The sequence below is a fragment of the Chinchilla lanigera genome, unplaced genomic scaffold (genome assembly GCF_000276665.1).
Source record: "Chinchilla lanigera isolate Chin_1 unplaced genomic scaffold, ChiLan1.0 scaffold00013, whole genome shotgun sequence".
In the NCBI taxonomy this organism is placed as follows: Eukaryota; Metazoa; Chordata; class Mammalia; order Rodentia; family Chinchillidae; genus Chinchilla; species Chinchilla lanigera.
Genome location: NW_004955414.1, coordinates 8,436,156 through 8,453,114, shown reverse-complemented (window position 1 = coordinate 8,453,114; position 16,959 = coordinate 8,436,156). Strand labels below are relative to the sequence as shown.

At 36.6% G+C, this 16,959-nt stretch overlaps 1 protein-coding gene across 12 annotated transcripts in view; it reads right to left on the bottom strand.

Annotated features, from left to right (window-relative positions):
* Positions 1 to 16,959, bottom strand: part of Dlg2 (discs, large homolog 2 (Drosophila)) — a 1,924,417-nt gene that overhangs the window by 718,550 nt on the left and 1,188,908 nt on the right. For 2 of the 12 annotated variants that reach the window (XM_013511780.1, XM_013511791.1), the window contains exon 1: positions 2,262 to 2,369. The exons of the other annotated variants lie outside the window; for them this stretch is intronic. In XM_013511780.1, coding sequence (XP_013367234.1) covers positions 2,262 to 2,366 — 105 coding nt within the window. In that variant the 5' untranslated portion in view covers positions 2,367 to 2,369. Of the gene's footprint in view, positions 1 to 2,261; positions 2,370 to 16,959 lie in introns of those variants that run through there. 12 annotated transcript variants of the gene reach the window in all.

Genomic DNA, 16,959 nt, shown 5'->3' with positions numbered 1-16,959 from the left:
CATTTTAGCTCTTCTAAACTTGGCTATATCAATATGTATCCACACTTTAAATATTTAAATCAAATATTTGATTTTTTAAAAAAGAATTAGGTTTATGTTATAGGAAGTAATTGAGACACATACATTGTTATTTCTTTAATATAATGGCATCACAGGATTTGTTAAGATATTCTAAATATATAGAGTATTACTAAGGTTTGTGTATAAATATATAATTATTTGAAATATTGTATTAAAAAGTACATAAAGTAGGGACTACAGTATTGTCTGAGATCTAAATTATACATGCTAGCAAAAACAAATTAAGGCCCTATTTAAACAGTATTATCTTCAACTGGTAATATTATAATGGCTATATTTTCTTTTAAAAGTCCTCATAAAATTATAATGATATGTACACTTAAAGATTTGAAAGAAATGTGAAAAGATTGAGGAGATTAGAAAACACCTAATATTTTCTGAAAGATTTTGAACAAAGTTGATCAATAACTAAGCAATGTGTATGTGTATGAAATAGCGGATATGGGGACAGACAAGAGAATTGAACTAAAAATAGCCCACAGCCCAGGGATATTGGTTCAAAGGCTATCTGTTCCCATGAAGATCTAGTCCTTAATGAATACATCATCTCTCAATCCACTCTACAATGATTTATTCCATGTTCACTATTTTCTTTACATGGATTTGAATAGAAATAATTTATGAGGTCAGCATTAACAAAGCTGGTGGTGAAAAGTGCCATGCATTAACTGGAAATCCTAGAGTTGAAGACCCGTGTGGAGACAGTCTTCACTTGCTCTCCAAGTGCTTTTTCTACTGGAGATAGACATGCCTCTGCAGTAAAGGAATTCAAGATAGGAAGTTAGGAAAACAAATCTTAGTTCTCTTTCCCAGCCTTCCTTCCTACCTCTGTTGAAGAAGTTAAAAGATGACTACGAGAACAAAGAAAATATGGTGATATGTTATATGATAAAGCAAAGATGCATACAAGAAATCAAGAAGGGAGAAAAATTATGGCTGCCCAGAGAAGGCTCAGATAGGAACAGATGCATGAGCTTCAGAGTATCAGACTTTCTTTGTCAAAACAAAGCAAGAGGAGTATGACAAAGATAGCAGAAACAAACTCTATACACCAGATTCCAGTTCAAAACAGAATTAACATAGCTTATTATGATTGAGTGTTTCCACGGTCAACTTTTTAGAATCCTTGCAAAAATTATGTACATTTTATGTTTTTAATACTTAAAATCTACTTACAGAAATCCAATTAGAACATATGTAGTTCACTTAAGAGAACTTCAAATATAGCACAGTCTTTGAAACCTTTAGGTGATCCCCAAGTTGTAGAGAAAAATATGACATCTAATTTGATCAACCTGAAAACAGCATGAATTTCAACAAAGATTTGTGTATTGCAACTATTGATGGAACCATACCCAGTATCTATGTCACAAATAATGTTTTGCTTGACAAAGTTCAAAATACTTTTTAGCAAACATTTATTTTGAAGATTGTTCCCTCATTTCTAATTGGTTATCTCAATCCTTCAAAATAATCAATTTAAGTAATCAAATATTTTAATATTTTTCTTTCAATTCTTATTTTCTTGATGTGATCTTATCAAATGTAGCCAGTTGCACCCCTCTAGTCAGATAAATTACAGTCACAAACATTTCATAAAGTAAAATATAACCCTGAGTCACATAGTAATTTATTTATATATACATTATAACATGATCACAAGTCTCTAAATATTGTACCACTCTTTAAAAAAGAAACAGTCACATACTTCAAGAGAAGTTTTATGGGGATTTTACTCAAATTAGCAAAGAACAGAAATTTTAAAATTAGTTAATGGCTCATCTATCTTTCAAACTCAACTGCCAAAGATATTGAAGCAATTCTAAGTAGTTTGGGGGTAATCAACCAGGAAATATACATTCCAGGCTATTTCAGATTCTAATACAAGAAATATTAATAATGTGACCTTCCTTTAATACATATTACTATTAGAAACCATTATCTTTACTGAGACAAGTTGATTTGGATCACTGTTTAGTCTTTCTTATTGATCAATATTTGGCCATACTAAGTTCTGATTTTACACTGAGCAAATAAAACAGATGCATGTTTATCCTGAATAAGAAGCATAGAGAAGATATCATGTCTTAAATGCATAGAATGCATGTGCTTCTCTGTAGATATAATAATGAGGAGAAAACTATAATAATCCATAAGAAAATAAAGAAGATATTCCTTACCGGAATGAATGCATGTTGCATAGCTTGCTCACATTGTTTTAAGGAAGCGATAGTATCCCACAAAAGCTCATAGTTCTCAGCCGGGGAAGCACTTGGCCGTTGCATAGCGCAAGCTGGTAACACTCAAACTGAGCTCAAAGAACCCAGTTGAAGGAGGAAAAAAAAAAAAAAAACCCCGCAGATCTGTTACATAAAGTTCTTAATTAGATCTGCTACACAAACTGCTATCTTAAGACCTTAAAAAAAGTTAATCAGAACATTTCTTTTGGGGGATAACTGGGCATGACTTGAACAGAGACAGATGTTTTCATTGGGAAGGATTTTCAGTGTTCCCCTGCCTTCACACGGGTCTGGTGAGACTGTATATACCATAAGTGTGTGGGGGGAAAGAGGTAGGAGTAGAAGGGAGAGAGATGTGAAAAACATTTCTACCACAAGAATAGGGTGGTAGGCCACAGAGATAAAAATTGAATATCTTGTGAAAAGTAGTAAAATGGAAGGCAGTGGCAAACACACACACACACACACACACACACACACACACACACACACAGAGCTGTCTGCATTGTCTACTGTGTGAGAAATACATGCATACTCACAGTATTTTTTAATATCCCCTGTTCTTCTTTTGGATATTTAAGACATAGACGTGTTCTATTCTCTACTTGCAGAGTTCTACTGCCATTATTATGCTACGTGCTGTTTATCTGAGATTATCCCCAAAGACTAGTCATAAGGAGGTTTGTGAAAACAAAATACAGTTTCTTACCTTATATTTTAAGAGTAGTTAGAAGACCTTTGCATTGCCTTTGTATTGGGAAAAGTCAACTTATTTCTTATTCTAGATAGAATCAATATAGATGAGCAAAGAAAGTCATGCATTTATATATCGTTGGAACCAGAAAGTGGGCAGCATGGAGATGAAATGTATTAATCCCAGAAATGTTTATTTAATAGCACAAAAGGCTTGTTTAAGCAAGTCCTTACATAGAACGTAAGTAGAATTTAGAAACACATTCTGAGTCCCTTTCCCTAACAGAGTAGCCTGCAGAGTGAGACGAGCTCCACCAGCCCCAACTGGCTCTGTGGCTGTGGGAATCCCGAGGAAGGAGCAGGATACCTTGGGAGAAGGTGCCGTGCAGCCAGAAGTTCCAAAGGAAGCCGTGCTCTCAGGGACAGTTTTACATACAACAATAGCTGTATTTATTCACGTGTTTTGAGAGCTAAGAGGCAAATGGAGGGAAATACAGAGCATAATTAATAAATTATGCATTTAATTGACCTAGAAAATCCAAGTAGTGCAGAACAAGGTACAAATTATAGCAAGCCATTTGGTAACATAAATGAAAAATTTCTGCCCTGTTATTTTCTGGAAGAACTGCATGATTTGGGTCACCTAATTTTTTTACATTTGTACCTTGGTGATGGTAAATTAGTTCACACTAGTGATCTTTAGGTGTGAAAGTCTCAAGGCTGATAATCCATCTTTTTATCAGAATTAGGAAATTGGAAGTAGAGCTGATCTTTCAAAATTTCTACCTGGGCTAATTTGTAGGCAGATTATTTTTCTTTGGTATTTCATCAATATATACCATAAGGCTATTGCCATTAGTTTGTTTTTCAACATCCATTCAACCAAGCTTTTCCTCCTCTCATTCATTGTGTTCTTCTATTCAGCCCACACCCACAGTCCCTCCTCTGCCTTCATTCCTGCCCTTCTACGCTCCCATCTGCCCCAGCCACATGCTGCTACTTTATGCACTGTCGGCTGGTCAGCCCACAGCTTCCTGAAAATATTCCTTCACTAGTAAATGTTCTGAGTTTCTCAGAAAGTCACAGGAAAATAAAAGTTATTTTTCAATTTGTCTTCCAAAATCCCAACAAATCCTTTCAGAATTCCTCAGGCAAACAACCACCATTTGCCCAGACCTCAATTTCTGGGCATTCTGTCATGTCACAGGCTTCTTTTCCTTCTTGTTCATTGAGTCTTTTCATTCATTTAGCATCAACTGAAAGGTCCTCTTTTCTGTATTTTCTACAAAAAGGGTAGAGAACTTACATTCTGCATGTAGAAATGCAACATAAAATAATACTCTTTAATTCATATATTCATTAATTTCTCCACTAATTTAACAAACACATGCAGCATCTCCCAGGTGCTATATTTTTTGACAATTCTATGAGTAAATGGGAATACACCATGTTGAATCTACCTTTAAGAAATTTAATAGAAAGGATGACAGACAGAATTAATAAAAGTGCAAGTTAAAACAATATTAGTGCCAGGGGCTGGGGATTTAGCTCAGCGGCAAAAGCGCCTGCCTGGCAAGCGCAAGGTCGTGAGTTCGGTTCCCGGTACCGGAGAAAAACAAAAACAAAAACAAAAAAAAAACAATATTAGTGCCAAAAAGGAAGTAGCATATTAATCACAAAACCAAGAAAAGGAAGGAATTTTGCCCATGGAGGAAACTGGTTAGGCTCATCGGTGATTTAACACTTCGCTAGAGTTTGAAGTTAGGGTAAAATTTGGACACACAAAGATAAAAATTTAGGCACACAAAGGTAGTGGGGAGATTCTAAGAGAAAAGGAAGAGAAAAGGCCTTGGGTGGGAAAAGGCCATAAATGGAAGGAACATGGTCCCTTGAAAAACATCTGTAAACACTACCAGCTTGATGCTCAGATTTGGACTACAGTAAGGGCTACTCTTGAATGAAAACTACAAACTTCTTTTCCTAATGCTAATTCATCTTGACTTTAATGACTTCTTGAAGAATAGATGTTCATTCATTCAGTGAAACTCTCCTTAAACTTTCTGAGGTGATAAATTTCTATTTATTCTCCACTCTTTCGAATAGGAACATGAAGCAGCCCAGTCACTTTGCTCTACCACTTATTTAGTTCTTATTGAGCTTATCGCTCATATTTTGTATTGATGCATACTCACTTTTATAAATTCTAACACCTACTACTTCAAAATTCAAGTAAATCAAATATTTACCCGATCAACTACTTGAATTAGTTCAAGTTCACTCAGTTTATTTATCAAACCATAGCGTATGTCTAGAACAGTGCTAGAATTGAAGAACCAAAGATGAGTATAAGTTGTTTCTCTTCAAGTACCCCTCAGTGTGCAACTGTCCCTGCTGATAACACAATGCCTGGTATATAATGATGACCAGTTCTCTCTTAAGCAGTTACTAGGCCACAGGTCAATTCTATAGTACATATATTTACATTCCCGTGCGCTAACTTAGAGTGAGGACCCCAGAATGAGATCTGGAACTTTTCGTACAGTAACACTGCCATATACAGACAGGTAAGAACTTATATACTTTCTGCTGGTGACTGGTATAAATATAACTTCAAGACAATTGTGCTTCCAGCAGAAATGGAATAACAGGGCCCAGATATGTTCAGATGCATTACAAAAAAACATGAATAGGATGAAATATATAAAAGAATGAATTTCAAGAATGGACATCAGACAGCAGGTACCATGAACTTGAGAGAAAGGAAACAAGCATGGTGACCCTGTGAATTCCTCTCCTATATTCTTGAACTTAAAGGTCTCATGAAGGACGAATTGGGTTATAGCTCAGTACACTCGTTCAGTGATCAGAAAGAGTTGGTTTTCTGAAAATACAAGGCAATAGGGAGAACTACAGAAATCCATGATTATAGATAGAGATCCCAGTGCCTTTCTCAGAGTAACTAATAAATATGTAGAAAATTTGTGTGGAAGACTAATACAAAATTAACTATCAATTTGGGGTAATGTCCCTTTATGATCCTATAGACACGAGAAAGTTCTGTAAGAAATATAAACAAATTTTTTGCCAAAAAATTTGACACCTTAAATAAAATGAACAAATTCCCTAAATGTTACAAACTATAAAATCTCATTCAAGAAAACATAGCAACCTATAAAACCATATTAAAGATAGTGAATTTGTACCTAAAAGATCTCACCAAGTAAACTTCAGGTCACTATGGCTTCACTGATTGTTATGGTTTGTGTCTAGACTCCCCTCAAAGCCTCATACAGTCATGATGTGGGCTTCTAGAGTTTGTGATTGATTCATGGTCCAATGCTGGGATTATGAGTGTGAGTGTCACACCTGTCCTATGGTAGGTAGGGTAGCCTGGGGCGGGGGCGTAGCCTGCATACAATATAAGGGAGGGAAAGAGGCTTGCTCTCTTGCTCCTCCCTTTTTGCTCTTGTTGCTTATGCTGTTTTCCACCACCATAAACTGCTACCCACAGCCATGTGCCACTCTGCCTTGTAGCCAGCCAAGTAAGGATTGAAACCTCCACAAACTCTGAGCTAAATAAACCTTAGTCTCTTTAATTTGAGCTTTGGATATTTTGTCTCAGCAATGAGAGAAAAGTAACTAAGACCCTGACAAATTCTACCAAACATGAAAATAACAAATACTGACAGTTCATACATACTCTTTTCAAAGAAGTTGGAAGTAACAACCTTTAGTAAGGTTTTAAGAAACAGCATTAAAACAAGAAAACTCAGTTGTATCCTATATACTATCCATGAATAAATATTCACAATAAGACCATTATTATATACTTACAGATAAATGTATAAATTACTTGCAAGCTATGTATCATGAAAACTACAAAGGAGAAATATTTAAAAGTTGTATTTTGAAATCTTAACACTTTCCTCTGAGTAAACTTACTGATATCCTTTCTTTTCCTTCCTGCTAGAAAGGTCCTCTAGATATGCTTGCTGTAATTAGGTATAAAACCTAGCTTCAGTCATTTTGCTTTGACAAGGCTTAATTATTCATTTATAAAAGTAAGAGACTAAGCTGCATGATCTCTGAAATGTTTTCAGGAGCATAACTCAGCAATATACGGGTACATTTTAATCCTTAACAATGCCATTTTCCTGTCAACTAAGCAGGGGTGGCTGTGGCTCTAAATTTAACAAAACCATCTTGTGATCTCAACTGATGCACCATGTCATACATGCCGGCAATCTCTCCAGTAAGGTATTAAACTCTCTTGAAGTTAGAGAGTCTACCATCTTAAAATTTCTGGCTTCCTCATAAAATTTCAAGTTCAAAAACCAATATTCTTGTAACAGTGACATTATAATGAGTATTAAAATTACAACAATAAACTACCATTGTGCTATGCATAAAAACATCACCTCACTGTTATTTTACAGATAGAAAAATAGGCTCATCTAGATTAGGAAACCTGCTTCACCACTTACTAACTGTATGACCTTAGACAAACTCCTCAATTTCTCTTTGCTTCAGTTCTTATCTGTTAAGTGGAGATAATAATGATACTTATCTAATAGAATTATTAAGAATTAAATATTCTCATATTTATAAAATTTTGGAAAAGATCCTGGCACATAGTAAGTACTATTAGTGTTTTTGAAAGGCATGAATTAAATTTTAAATTTGTTTAATAAATAATAAGTAATAGATCTAAGATTAAATTTCTTTCTTTGGCTCATCCAATTTACATTTTACCAACAATTAGTAATTATTTAAATAGTTGTGAGACAGAGGAGAAGCGCTCATTGGAGAGGCCAAAGCTTGGCCAGCGGCTGTCCCACCACTCCCCATCGCTTCCCTTTGCTCCCCCTCATCCCCCAGCCATGGACTAGGAAAACTTTAGTGTCCTCCTGGGTTACCTAGCCGTGGCCCTTCTCTAGTCCACTCCAACATGACTGCAGCTCACCTGTGGGCACTGTGTCCTTTTCTGTTCCCCATTCCTGCCACTTTAGATGTTCCTGCCTCTTTGAAGCAGGGGGAGCGGGGAAGCTGGCCTGGCTAAAATCAGGGAGGAAAGGAATTGGGCCCGTTTCTAACATCCCCAACCACCCAGAGCTAGCTTTTCAGAACATTTCCTGATTTCAGTCACACCCTCCTCACTGAATCTCTAGATGGGGTCACTGTTTTAGAGCCCTGTATCTATTTGGACCATTCCTGGCCCTGTTTTTGAACCAATCACAGCTATTATATAAGCAGCACTCCCTGGCCTGCAGCTATTATATAAGCAGCACTCCCCAAATACTTCTAAGGTTAGTCTAAGAGGGCCCTCTCCTGTGTTTGTAACACCCCTGTTCTGTAATACAGGCCCTGTTATAGACTCATTTTCATAGTCCTGAAAACTTGCTCATGATTTCTTTCTTGGGGAGTGTGGGCACAGAAAGACCTGTAGATATACTTGGGATTCTTATCTTGAGCAGTAGGGATAGACTTGGTTTTCTCAAAAGAAAGACCAATGAACACTAGGGGCTGTTACCTCTGAAGAGATCCTGACTCCAGCAACTAGTGCAGACTAGTGACAGAAACCAGTCCCTGGCAGAGTAGACCTACAGCATCTGGCCCAAGCTGGCATCAGACTGTGGAGACCATCTATATCAGTGTTGGCATCCACATTATCCAGTGTCATCTGGTGATGTCTGGACTGCTAGCAGATCTGCATTCTGCCATTCATTATTTCAATCTGAAACTTTTCAAAAGAACTCTCAAGTAATTAATAATTGTACATTCCCTGTTTCTAATCACCACAGACCAGGCCTATACTGTATAACTTTATAGTCTTCACCTCCATGGAAATCAGTATGGAAATTCTTCAAAAATCTAAAACTAGAAATTCCATTCCACCCAGCTATTCCTCTTGCTGAAAGAGTTAAATACATCATATTGCAGTGCCACATGCATACCCATCTTTAAACAGCATACTCACCATAGCAAAATCTTGGAAGCACTTCTACATCCATCACCAGATGAATAAATGAATAAAAAGTGATATTTATACATGAAGGAGGACTACTCTGCATAAATGATAAACTTGAGTCATGTGTAGGAAAATGGATGCACCTTGAGACCATAATATTAAGTGAAATAAATCAGACACATAAGCTCAAATATCACACGGTTCCTCTTATAGGAGAGATTGAAAAAATACATAAATTAAGAGCAAAACAAAAGTAAGATAACAAGAAATAGAGATAGATATTTTGCAAATGGGTGGCGAAGAGATGAAGGGAGTGGGGAGGGAAGGGAGAGGAAGGGGATGAAAAACGAATTAAGGTGTGTTATGTGCATGTTACGTACAATTACAATGAATACAATCTTCGTGTACTACAAACGTGTCCTAAAGCATAGTTTTCTCTTTTCCTGAACACTGTTTCTTTCTTTTGCAGTTTCCATCTTAACTGAAAATATATGTTTACTTCTTATTTCTGCTTTTCCACACTAACATAAAAGCTCAGAGAGCAGAAGCCAGTGTACACCCAGCTCCAGCACAGTGCCTGGAATACCAAAGACTCAGATTTTGCTGGTAGGGCATAAGATAGACAAAAGCTAATTAAGATTTCTCCAATATATGTTAGTATATTTACCAGGCTCTTCCATAATTACACCAATTGGTGTATTTGGGCATGACTTTTAAAAGCACTTGCATCTGATTCATTTTTCTCTTACTTAAGAGAGATAGTGGCACTTTGAGGAGGCAAGACTCACATGATCCTACTGGGGCAAAAAGGCAAATGAACTTCTACTGTACACAAGTTACAGTGGACCTGATATGACCTGTGGGAATCAAAATTTATCCAACCTAAAACTGTGCTGCATATTCAGCCAGTCAGTCATGACTCAAACTCAAGCTTAAGAGATGCAGTTCATTGTTTATGGTGCTCCCCCATACATGCACTACGGTTTTTGGATTCATAAGCCCAGAACTACAAGGGAGAGAATATAAATCATCTGAGAGAAGGAGACAGGCACAGGAAGCACATCAGGTCTCGTATGCACACAGTCCTGCTGCATGCTGGATCACAACATGTTAAACTTCAGGTCAAAGTCAGTGCTAAGGAGCATGGACAGTGAGGTAGGCGGAGTCTTTCTTCAACTTCTCTACCTTGCATAACCCCCAGCCCTTCTCGTAGTGACTCCTTCACCATGCAGACTTAGATGGACTCATATTTAGGATGGTTTTAGGGACGTAACATGTGTCTCTTCCTATTTGCTTTCTTGATTCTTTTTGGGGGGCAGTTATCCATCTTATTCATCTATTTTTTCAGCCTCCCATTGCCTAGTGTATAATGTGGGGCTGCAAATGTTTGCTACAAAATGGATGGGTGTGAAAAACATCGCATTAATGTTGATAATTATAGTAAGTTTCTATGTTTGTGTAGCATTTTTGGTACAGTATGTTTTGGTCTATAAAGCACTTGGACAATTAGAAGCTCTCTTCCTGTTACTTTCACTGGCTTCCTATTTACTTGCTGAGATGTTAGTAAGCCAATCAATGACTCCCTTGCTTATATTCTTGGTCTAGACTTGTCCCTTGAATTGAATATCCTGCTGACTGCTAGGATATTTCACAGCCCTCTCAGACTTCACAGCTTCAAAATCTGAGCTCGCCTCTTCCTTCCTCCCTCTCCAACTTTCTTTCTTTTTTCCTCATTTTTGTTTTTATTAGTACATATTTGCTGTACCTAATGATTACATTCATCATGGGCAATCGGTACATGTGCACAACACAACTTAATTATTTCTATGTCATCTTCCTCTCCTCCCCTCACTTCCCTCTCCATCTCTTTCTCTTTTATCTTCCTCATCCAATAATTCCCAGCTTTTGCTCAGCAGCTCAAGTCAGCTGTCTATGTCTTCACAACTCCCATGTCTATATCCCCTGACCGCCGGTGCTCAGCCCTGCAGGAATAGGACCTCTGCGCTCCTCATGGAGTAGCTGCCTGTGACCAGTGCCATCCTGTGCCATCTGCCCCCAGGGCTCTGGCCCCACAAGCACTCTTCCAGTTCTAGGACTTTGTTGAATTATGGTCTCATGTTAGTTCCCATGATTACCTCTGCCTCAAGTCTTCCCCCATCTCTTCTTTAGAATTCTCTGGCACTTATCATATAAATCTTAGCTCTACCCCATACTGTGAGAGGCCTGCCAGGGTCTCTGTCTGCTAGTACTCCTATCCCCTCACGGTGACAACGAAATCGTTCTCCAAATATTACAAAATATCCACTCAGCGGACAAAGTTATTTCCAGTTGAGAACTGCTGCCCTCTACCTGGATCAGGGAGTCTTGTTACAGCTTCTAGTTTGTAAACGTCTTCTTCGTGACTTCTGTGTGATGTTCAGATATTGTTAAATGCCTCACTATACTACCTCATTATGCATAGGAATCAATTCTTTTGTTTATGTTATTTCTCAGTATATATACATATATATTCTATGTACATATATACTATATGTATACATACAAATACATACTATGGATATAAGTGTATATACACACACACATAGCATGTATGTAATGTTCAGCGTGAGAAAGGTTCTCAACAAATATCTGAATGAAATTTTTTTTTCTTTTTTTTTTGTCTTTTTGAGACAGTGTCCCCTATGCAGTTCAGGCTAGCCTTGAGCTCACTTTGTAGCCTAGACTGGTCTCAAACTCACAACAATCCTCCTGTCTCAGCCTCCCAAGTGCTGGGATTACAGGCATGCACCACCACATCGAGCTTCAAAGATCAGAATGAATTTGGTTCTCACACAAACCTTATATAACATGTACAGACAGAATTAGCAATCTCATTTCAAAACAAACAAGCAAAAAAGCAAATGAGAAAAAAAGAGAAAGCAGGTTGGAGGTGGAGGAGGCGGGATGAGAGCTACAATACACTGAGTAGTGAAGTGAAAGGCCCCGAATTACACTCTCATTAAATGATATGTCTAGGACTCGGACCTAGATTTTATTACTCTTAGGTTTTCGTACCAATGTGTATCATTTTATCAGCATTACTACTTTATCTCCTCAGATTAATTTATCTCCCTTTCTTTCAAGTTTTCCATTACGTTTTGTCCTTGTAGTCTACTAGAAGTAACGCACACCCAGCTCTCTCTTTTTACTATTTTTTTCATTTTAAAGAGAATAAAAAATAAGAAAAAAACCCTGAGAAATACAAGGGAGTACTACTCAGCTATAAAGAAAGATAAACTCCAGGCTTTTATAGGTAAATGGAAACAACTAGAGACAATACTCAAGTGAAATAAATGAGACTCTTGTGAACATATCATATTGTCTCCCTAGTGCAAGAAACTGAAAGAGTAAACAAAATCTGAAAGGTACAATAGTATTGTGAAAGGGGAAGAAACTGCTCAAAAGGAAAGAACAACTGGGATAGGGGAAAGGAGAAAAGAAGGAAAGAAGGAAAGGAATATATATACATATATATGCACCAGCTCTCTCTTAAGGACCAAAATCCTCAGGGACTCATGGTGGCTTCCATAATGCTATACTCTGATGTTTTTAGAAACACATAACATTTTAAATATAAGAAGGAGGCAGTTAGGATAGAAATGCAAAAGGGAAAATAGTAACTCTCCTAAGTGAATTTGCTTTTAGGGTTCTCTTAGCCTTGTGGTCAACTCTAATTAAGAGCCTGAAGAAAGTAATCACATGACAGATTAAGAGACTCTGATCATAAAGAAGGAAGTGCAGAATTGTTAACTAGAACCTGAAAGAATTTCTAAGGATGCTTGGTTAAAATTATCTTTTATTTCCAGGCTGCCTAAGCACGACCAAGCAGAAAAATCTGAACTGGAAATTGATATTCTCTCAAATAGCTCTTTCAGCAGACCTAATGTACTTCTATTTGCCAAAGGTTTTAAGAGCAAGATGTTACACCACAGGTACTCGTGTTCCCCAGCAACTATTTTTAAATGGTCCAAAGGTCATGATAGTTAAGAAATGACTGAGAATAGGGCACACTGTTAAGAGATAAACCTGACACAGAGACACCCCTGAACAGTAGACAGAAGCCGTGTTTGGGAGCTTCGTGATGCTGGAGGCCGTTACTAGCAGCGAAGGGCTGGGGTTGAGGCCAGTGCTCTCTCATCTCTGCAGAGGCACAGAGGACAGATCTTCTGGAGTCAGAGTTCTACTCACTGCCTTTTATCTATATGATCATGATCGGGACCCTATACACTTCAAGTTTCCTTATCAATAAAGTGAGTTTGACAATAGCATCTATGACATATGATTGTTGTGAAGATTAAATTAATTGTTTCCTGCATCCAGCATAAAATAAGTACCCAGCAAATAACCATAAGCTATTATATTTCTTTTTACATATTCACATTTCTCTCTGTGCCACTAAGCTCGGTACATATGTTGATTTTCATTTCACTAGTTCATAAACACCTTGAAGATCTAATTTGTGTTGCATTTGCATCACCATAAAATATTTTGTTTGCTGCCTACAATAATCCTTTGAGGTTCGGATGGTTGTATCCACTTTATAGACAGAAAACTGAGATCTAGACTACTTAGAATCTGCCTGTAATGTGCCTATCATTATGCACTTAGCTAAAGGGCGGATCTTTAGAGTATTTTGTTGACACCACAGAGTTTTCATAGATTCAGTTCTTGCCTCAACTCTTTTTATACATTACAATGGCTCTAGAGTACAACTGCAGGGAGCTTACCTTTCTCTTCCTTCCTCTATGCAGTATGATTTCCACTGGACAGCAACTACATGTGCTATTCCTCTTGTTCATTCTCTTGTCTTTACCTTTCTCCACCTCTTCTTTCTCCATCCATATTCTCAAACTCTATTGCTCTTCCTCATAAACACACACACACACACACACATACATGCCTTACTGGCATATTTCATAGAGGAGAGGATGGTAGTAATAATTATTCTGAATTATTTCCAATTTTTGTGAGGGGATGACTTGAACAGGCAAGGGGCATATGGAAAAGTGAAAGAATGAAGTCTGGGTTAAGAACCTGGATTCTAGAAAGTATTGCAGGCAGTAAAGCAACAGCAATTAATTTTAAAAAAAATCTACTTGGGGGAAGATGAATGGTCCTCAGCCCCTGCTCCATTAATTATTTACTTCATGAATTGGGAACATTAAATAACAGCAGCAAGCCTCAGTACTCTCCATTGTAAACTGTGAACAAGAATAATTAATATTATCAATCCTCTAGAACTGTTACTAGGATGGAATGCTTACACTTAGTATTTCTTAGAACATAAAGTACTCTAAATAATAAAAAATGAAGGTTGGGTATCATCAGCGTTATTGTCATCTTTAATATTGCTATCAGGACTGGGAATGTATAGAAGGCCTCTAGGGTAAGGCTGATAAATTTTCACTTGATAGTTAGGCAATAAAAAGGTATGACAGTAGAATACCTATGGTTGAAAAGAATATTTTGGCAGTTACTTATTTAAAAATAAGAACAGCAAGTACTATAGGTCTAAGTGTTCAAATAGGATTTATTTTTAAACACCAGGTGGTTCTGAAATAAAACTAGGGATTTAACTAAGTCTCAGAATCAGTATTACCTCCAGTGCCCATAAGACCTACGACTATTCACCCCAAATAAAACTGTGTTTAGAATGTCAATATATCAACAGAAAAGCACCAAATTAAACTAAACAATACCCATGTAATTACACTGTGAAGTCAATAGTGACAGGTAAACTTCCAAAGTTGAAAAGTCAATGCCATAATTACAAATAATGGATTCACAAAAATAAGTCTTGCAAATTTGGTTTTCCTGAACCACGTTGGCATGATTAAAAGTCAGTTAACGCAGAGATCAAAAACCTTTATAATGAGGTCAAGCATGTGTGATATTTAATTTTATAAGGGACTGAGACTTAAACATTTCCCATTCACAGGAATATAATATTTTGTGGACTTTGCATCAGTTCTTTTTTTTTTTTTTTCATCAGTTCTTTTTTAAGACAGCAATATCCCTCCATAAAAAAGTCAAAAAGCAAGGCGCTTAACCATGCCATATGCTTTCTGTCCTTTCAGGCAGCAATAACTTCATTTAAAAAACATTTCAATGAACACTAATTGAACTACTTCCCTTTTATAATGAAAGGAAAACTGCTGTGATGAAGAATTTTTAATCATTATATCTAACTGAAAAGTTAATTCCTGAGTTTCTCATTTTTAAATTCTTTCAAATGTAACAAAAGAGAATCCCTTTAAAAATGGTAGACAAAAGCACAGTCATTAAGTAACAGTGCTTCTGCAACAAAACCACAAACTTGGCAATAAAAGATATTTCCCCAAGCTATTGTGAGGAAATTAGGAAACCTACAAGAAGCAACCATACCCTGGCCTTTTACTGACCTACGTTTTTAATACAGAAAAAATTATAGCAATGACAGCAGGGAATCAAAAATAATTGCAATTTAAGTCTTTTGTATTTCATAAATAGAAAAATGGTCTCTGCATCCCATCTCATGGTGGCAGCACGGACAGGGGGTGGGGGGAGGAGAAGTAGAGATATTATGTGAGTCACTTTCTTATTATGAGTAAGGCTAATCATTTTAAACCTAGAGCTAGAATCAAGTTCTTTTTCTCATTAAGAGAGCCTTTACTCAAAGATCCAGACTCACAAGCAAGTTCTTCAAGTCATTTTTCAATCTCCAATAGCCTATAGATAAAGGATTCTCAGACAAATTTCAGAGATGACCCGGCCATTGCTCTGATAAGGTTGGGGTAGGAAGAAAAGTTTAGAGAAACTAAACACACACTGCAAGATTATGAATAGGTTGCACTGACCATTTCTGTTTCCAGTCTCTGTGTTTGACATATTTGAAGGAGCTGTAAGAAAATCAAGGAAAGCCTATTTCACAGTGTGAATTACTGAGCATGGTAACCAGATTCATAATGTAGTAATGTATTTTATAATGGGGATCCCTGCTTTTCATTAACAAAAAACAGAAAGATCACTTTCTGTCAACAACTTTCTGTCAACAGTAAACAACTGTCTTATTGGGACAATATCCAGTGTGGCCTCTAACCTGTTACAAAATAGTCCAGAGTGAAGGCTGAGTATTTACAGCTCTGAAATAATTTAATACAATTATATGTCAACTCGGATCCCAGCCTTCACTAAGGAAAGGAAACAATCTTTCTAATGGAACAATTGGAGAAAGAGTTCTTTCTACATTTTTGGTTCCCAGGGAAAGAAAGAAGACTGAACAAATATTTTTGCGAAATAGTTTTATATGTGCATATTTTGGATTTCATGGATGTCTTCTGCTTTCTGCCTTCACTTTACATGTTTTTCCAAAAGGCATGCATTATATAATGAAAAGGAGTGAGACATATAAAGTCCTTGCTTTGATGCAGCTGAGGAGTGAATGATCAGAACTAGGCCTCTTGACTTTTCTAAGCCTTTATTTTTTCTTCTGTAAAACAAGGATAATATTTTCTGTTAACAAAAGGATTTTCTGAGGCTCAAGTGAACAGCATAAAAACCTTGGAAAAATAAAGAAAAATTACTTTATATATGAGGGGAAAAGGAATTTAGAATTTAATGAATATCTACTACATCCCAGCTATAGCATAAAGCTTCTTATATACTATGCTTTTTCATCAACTGATCCCATGAAATATGGCCTGTTTCATAGGAGTGAAAAGGAAGAGATAGAATTATTGAGCAAAATATTTAGAAATATTGTAAAAATGAGGAAAAATAATAATTAAACTAAACATTTGTATGATGATTTCTACAAAAAAAAGTACACATAGCACATAGCAGGGTACTTGGCATACAGTTAACATTTAGTACATTTAGGTTTATTGTTTCATCATTACCAATGAGGATAGTAAATTATCCAAGAATTTTATAATTTCTCATAATTTGCTTTGAATATTC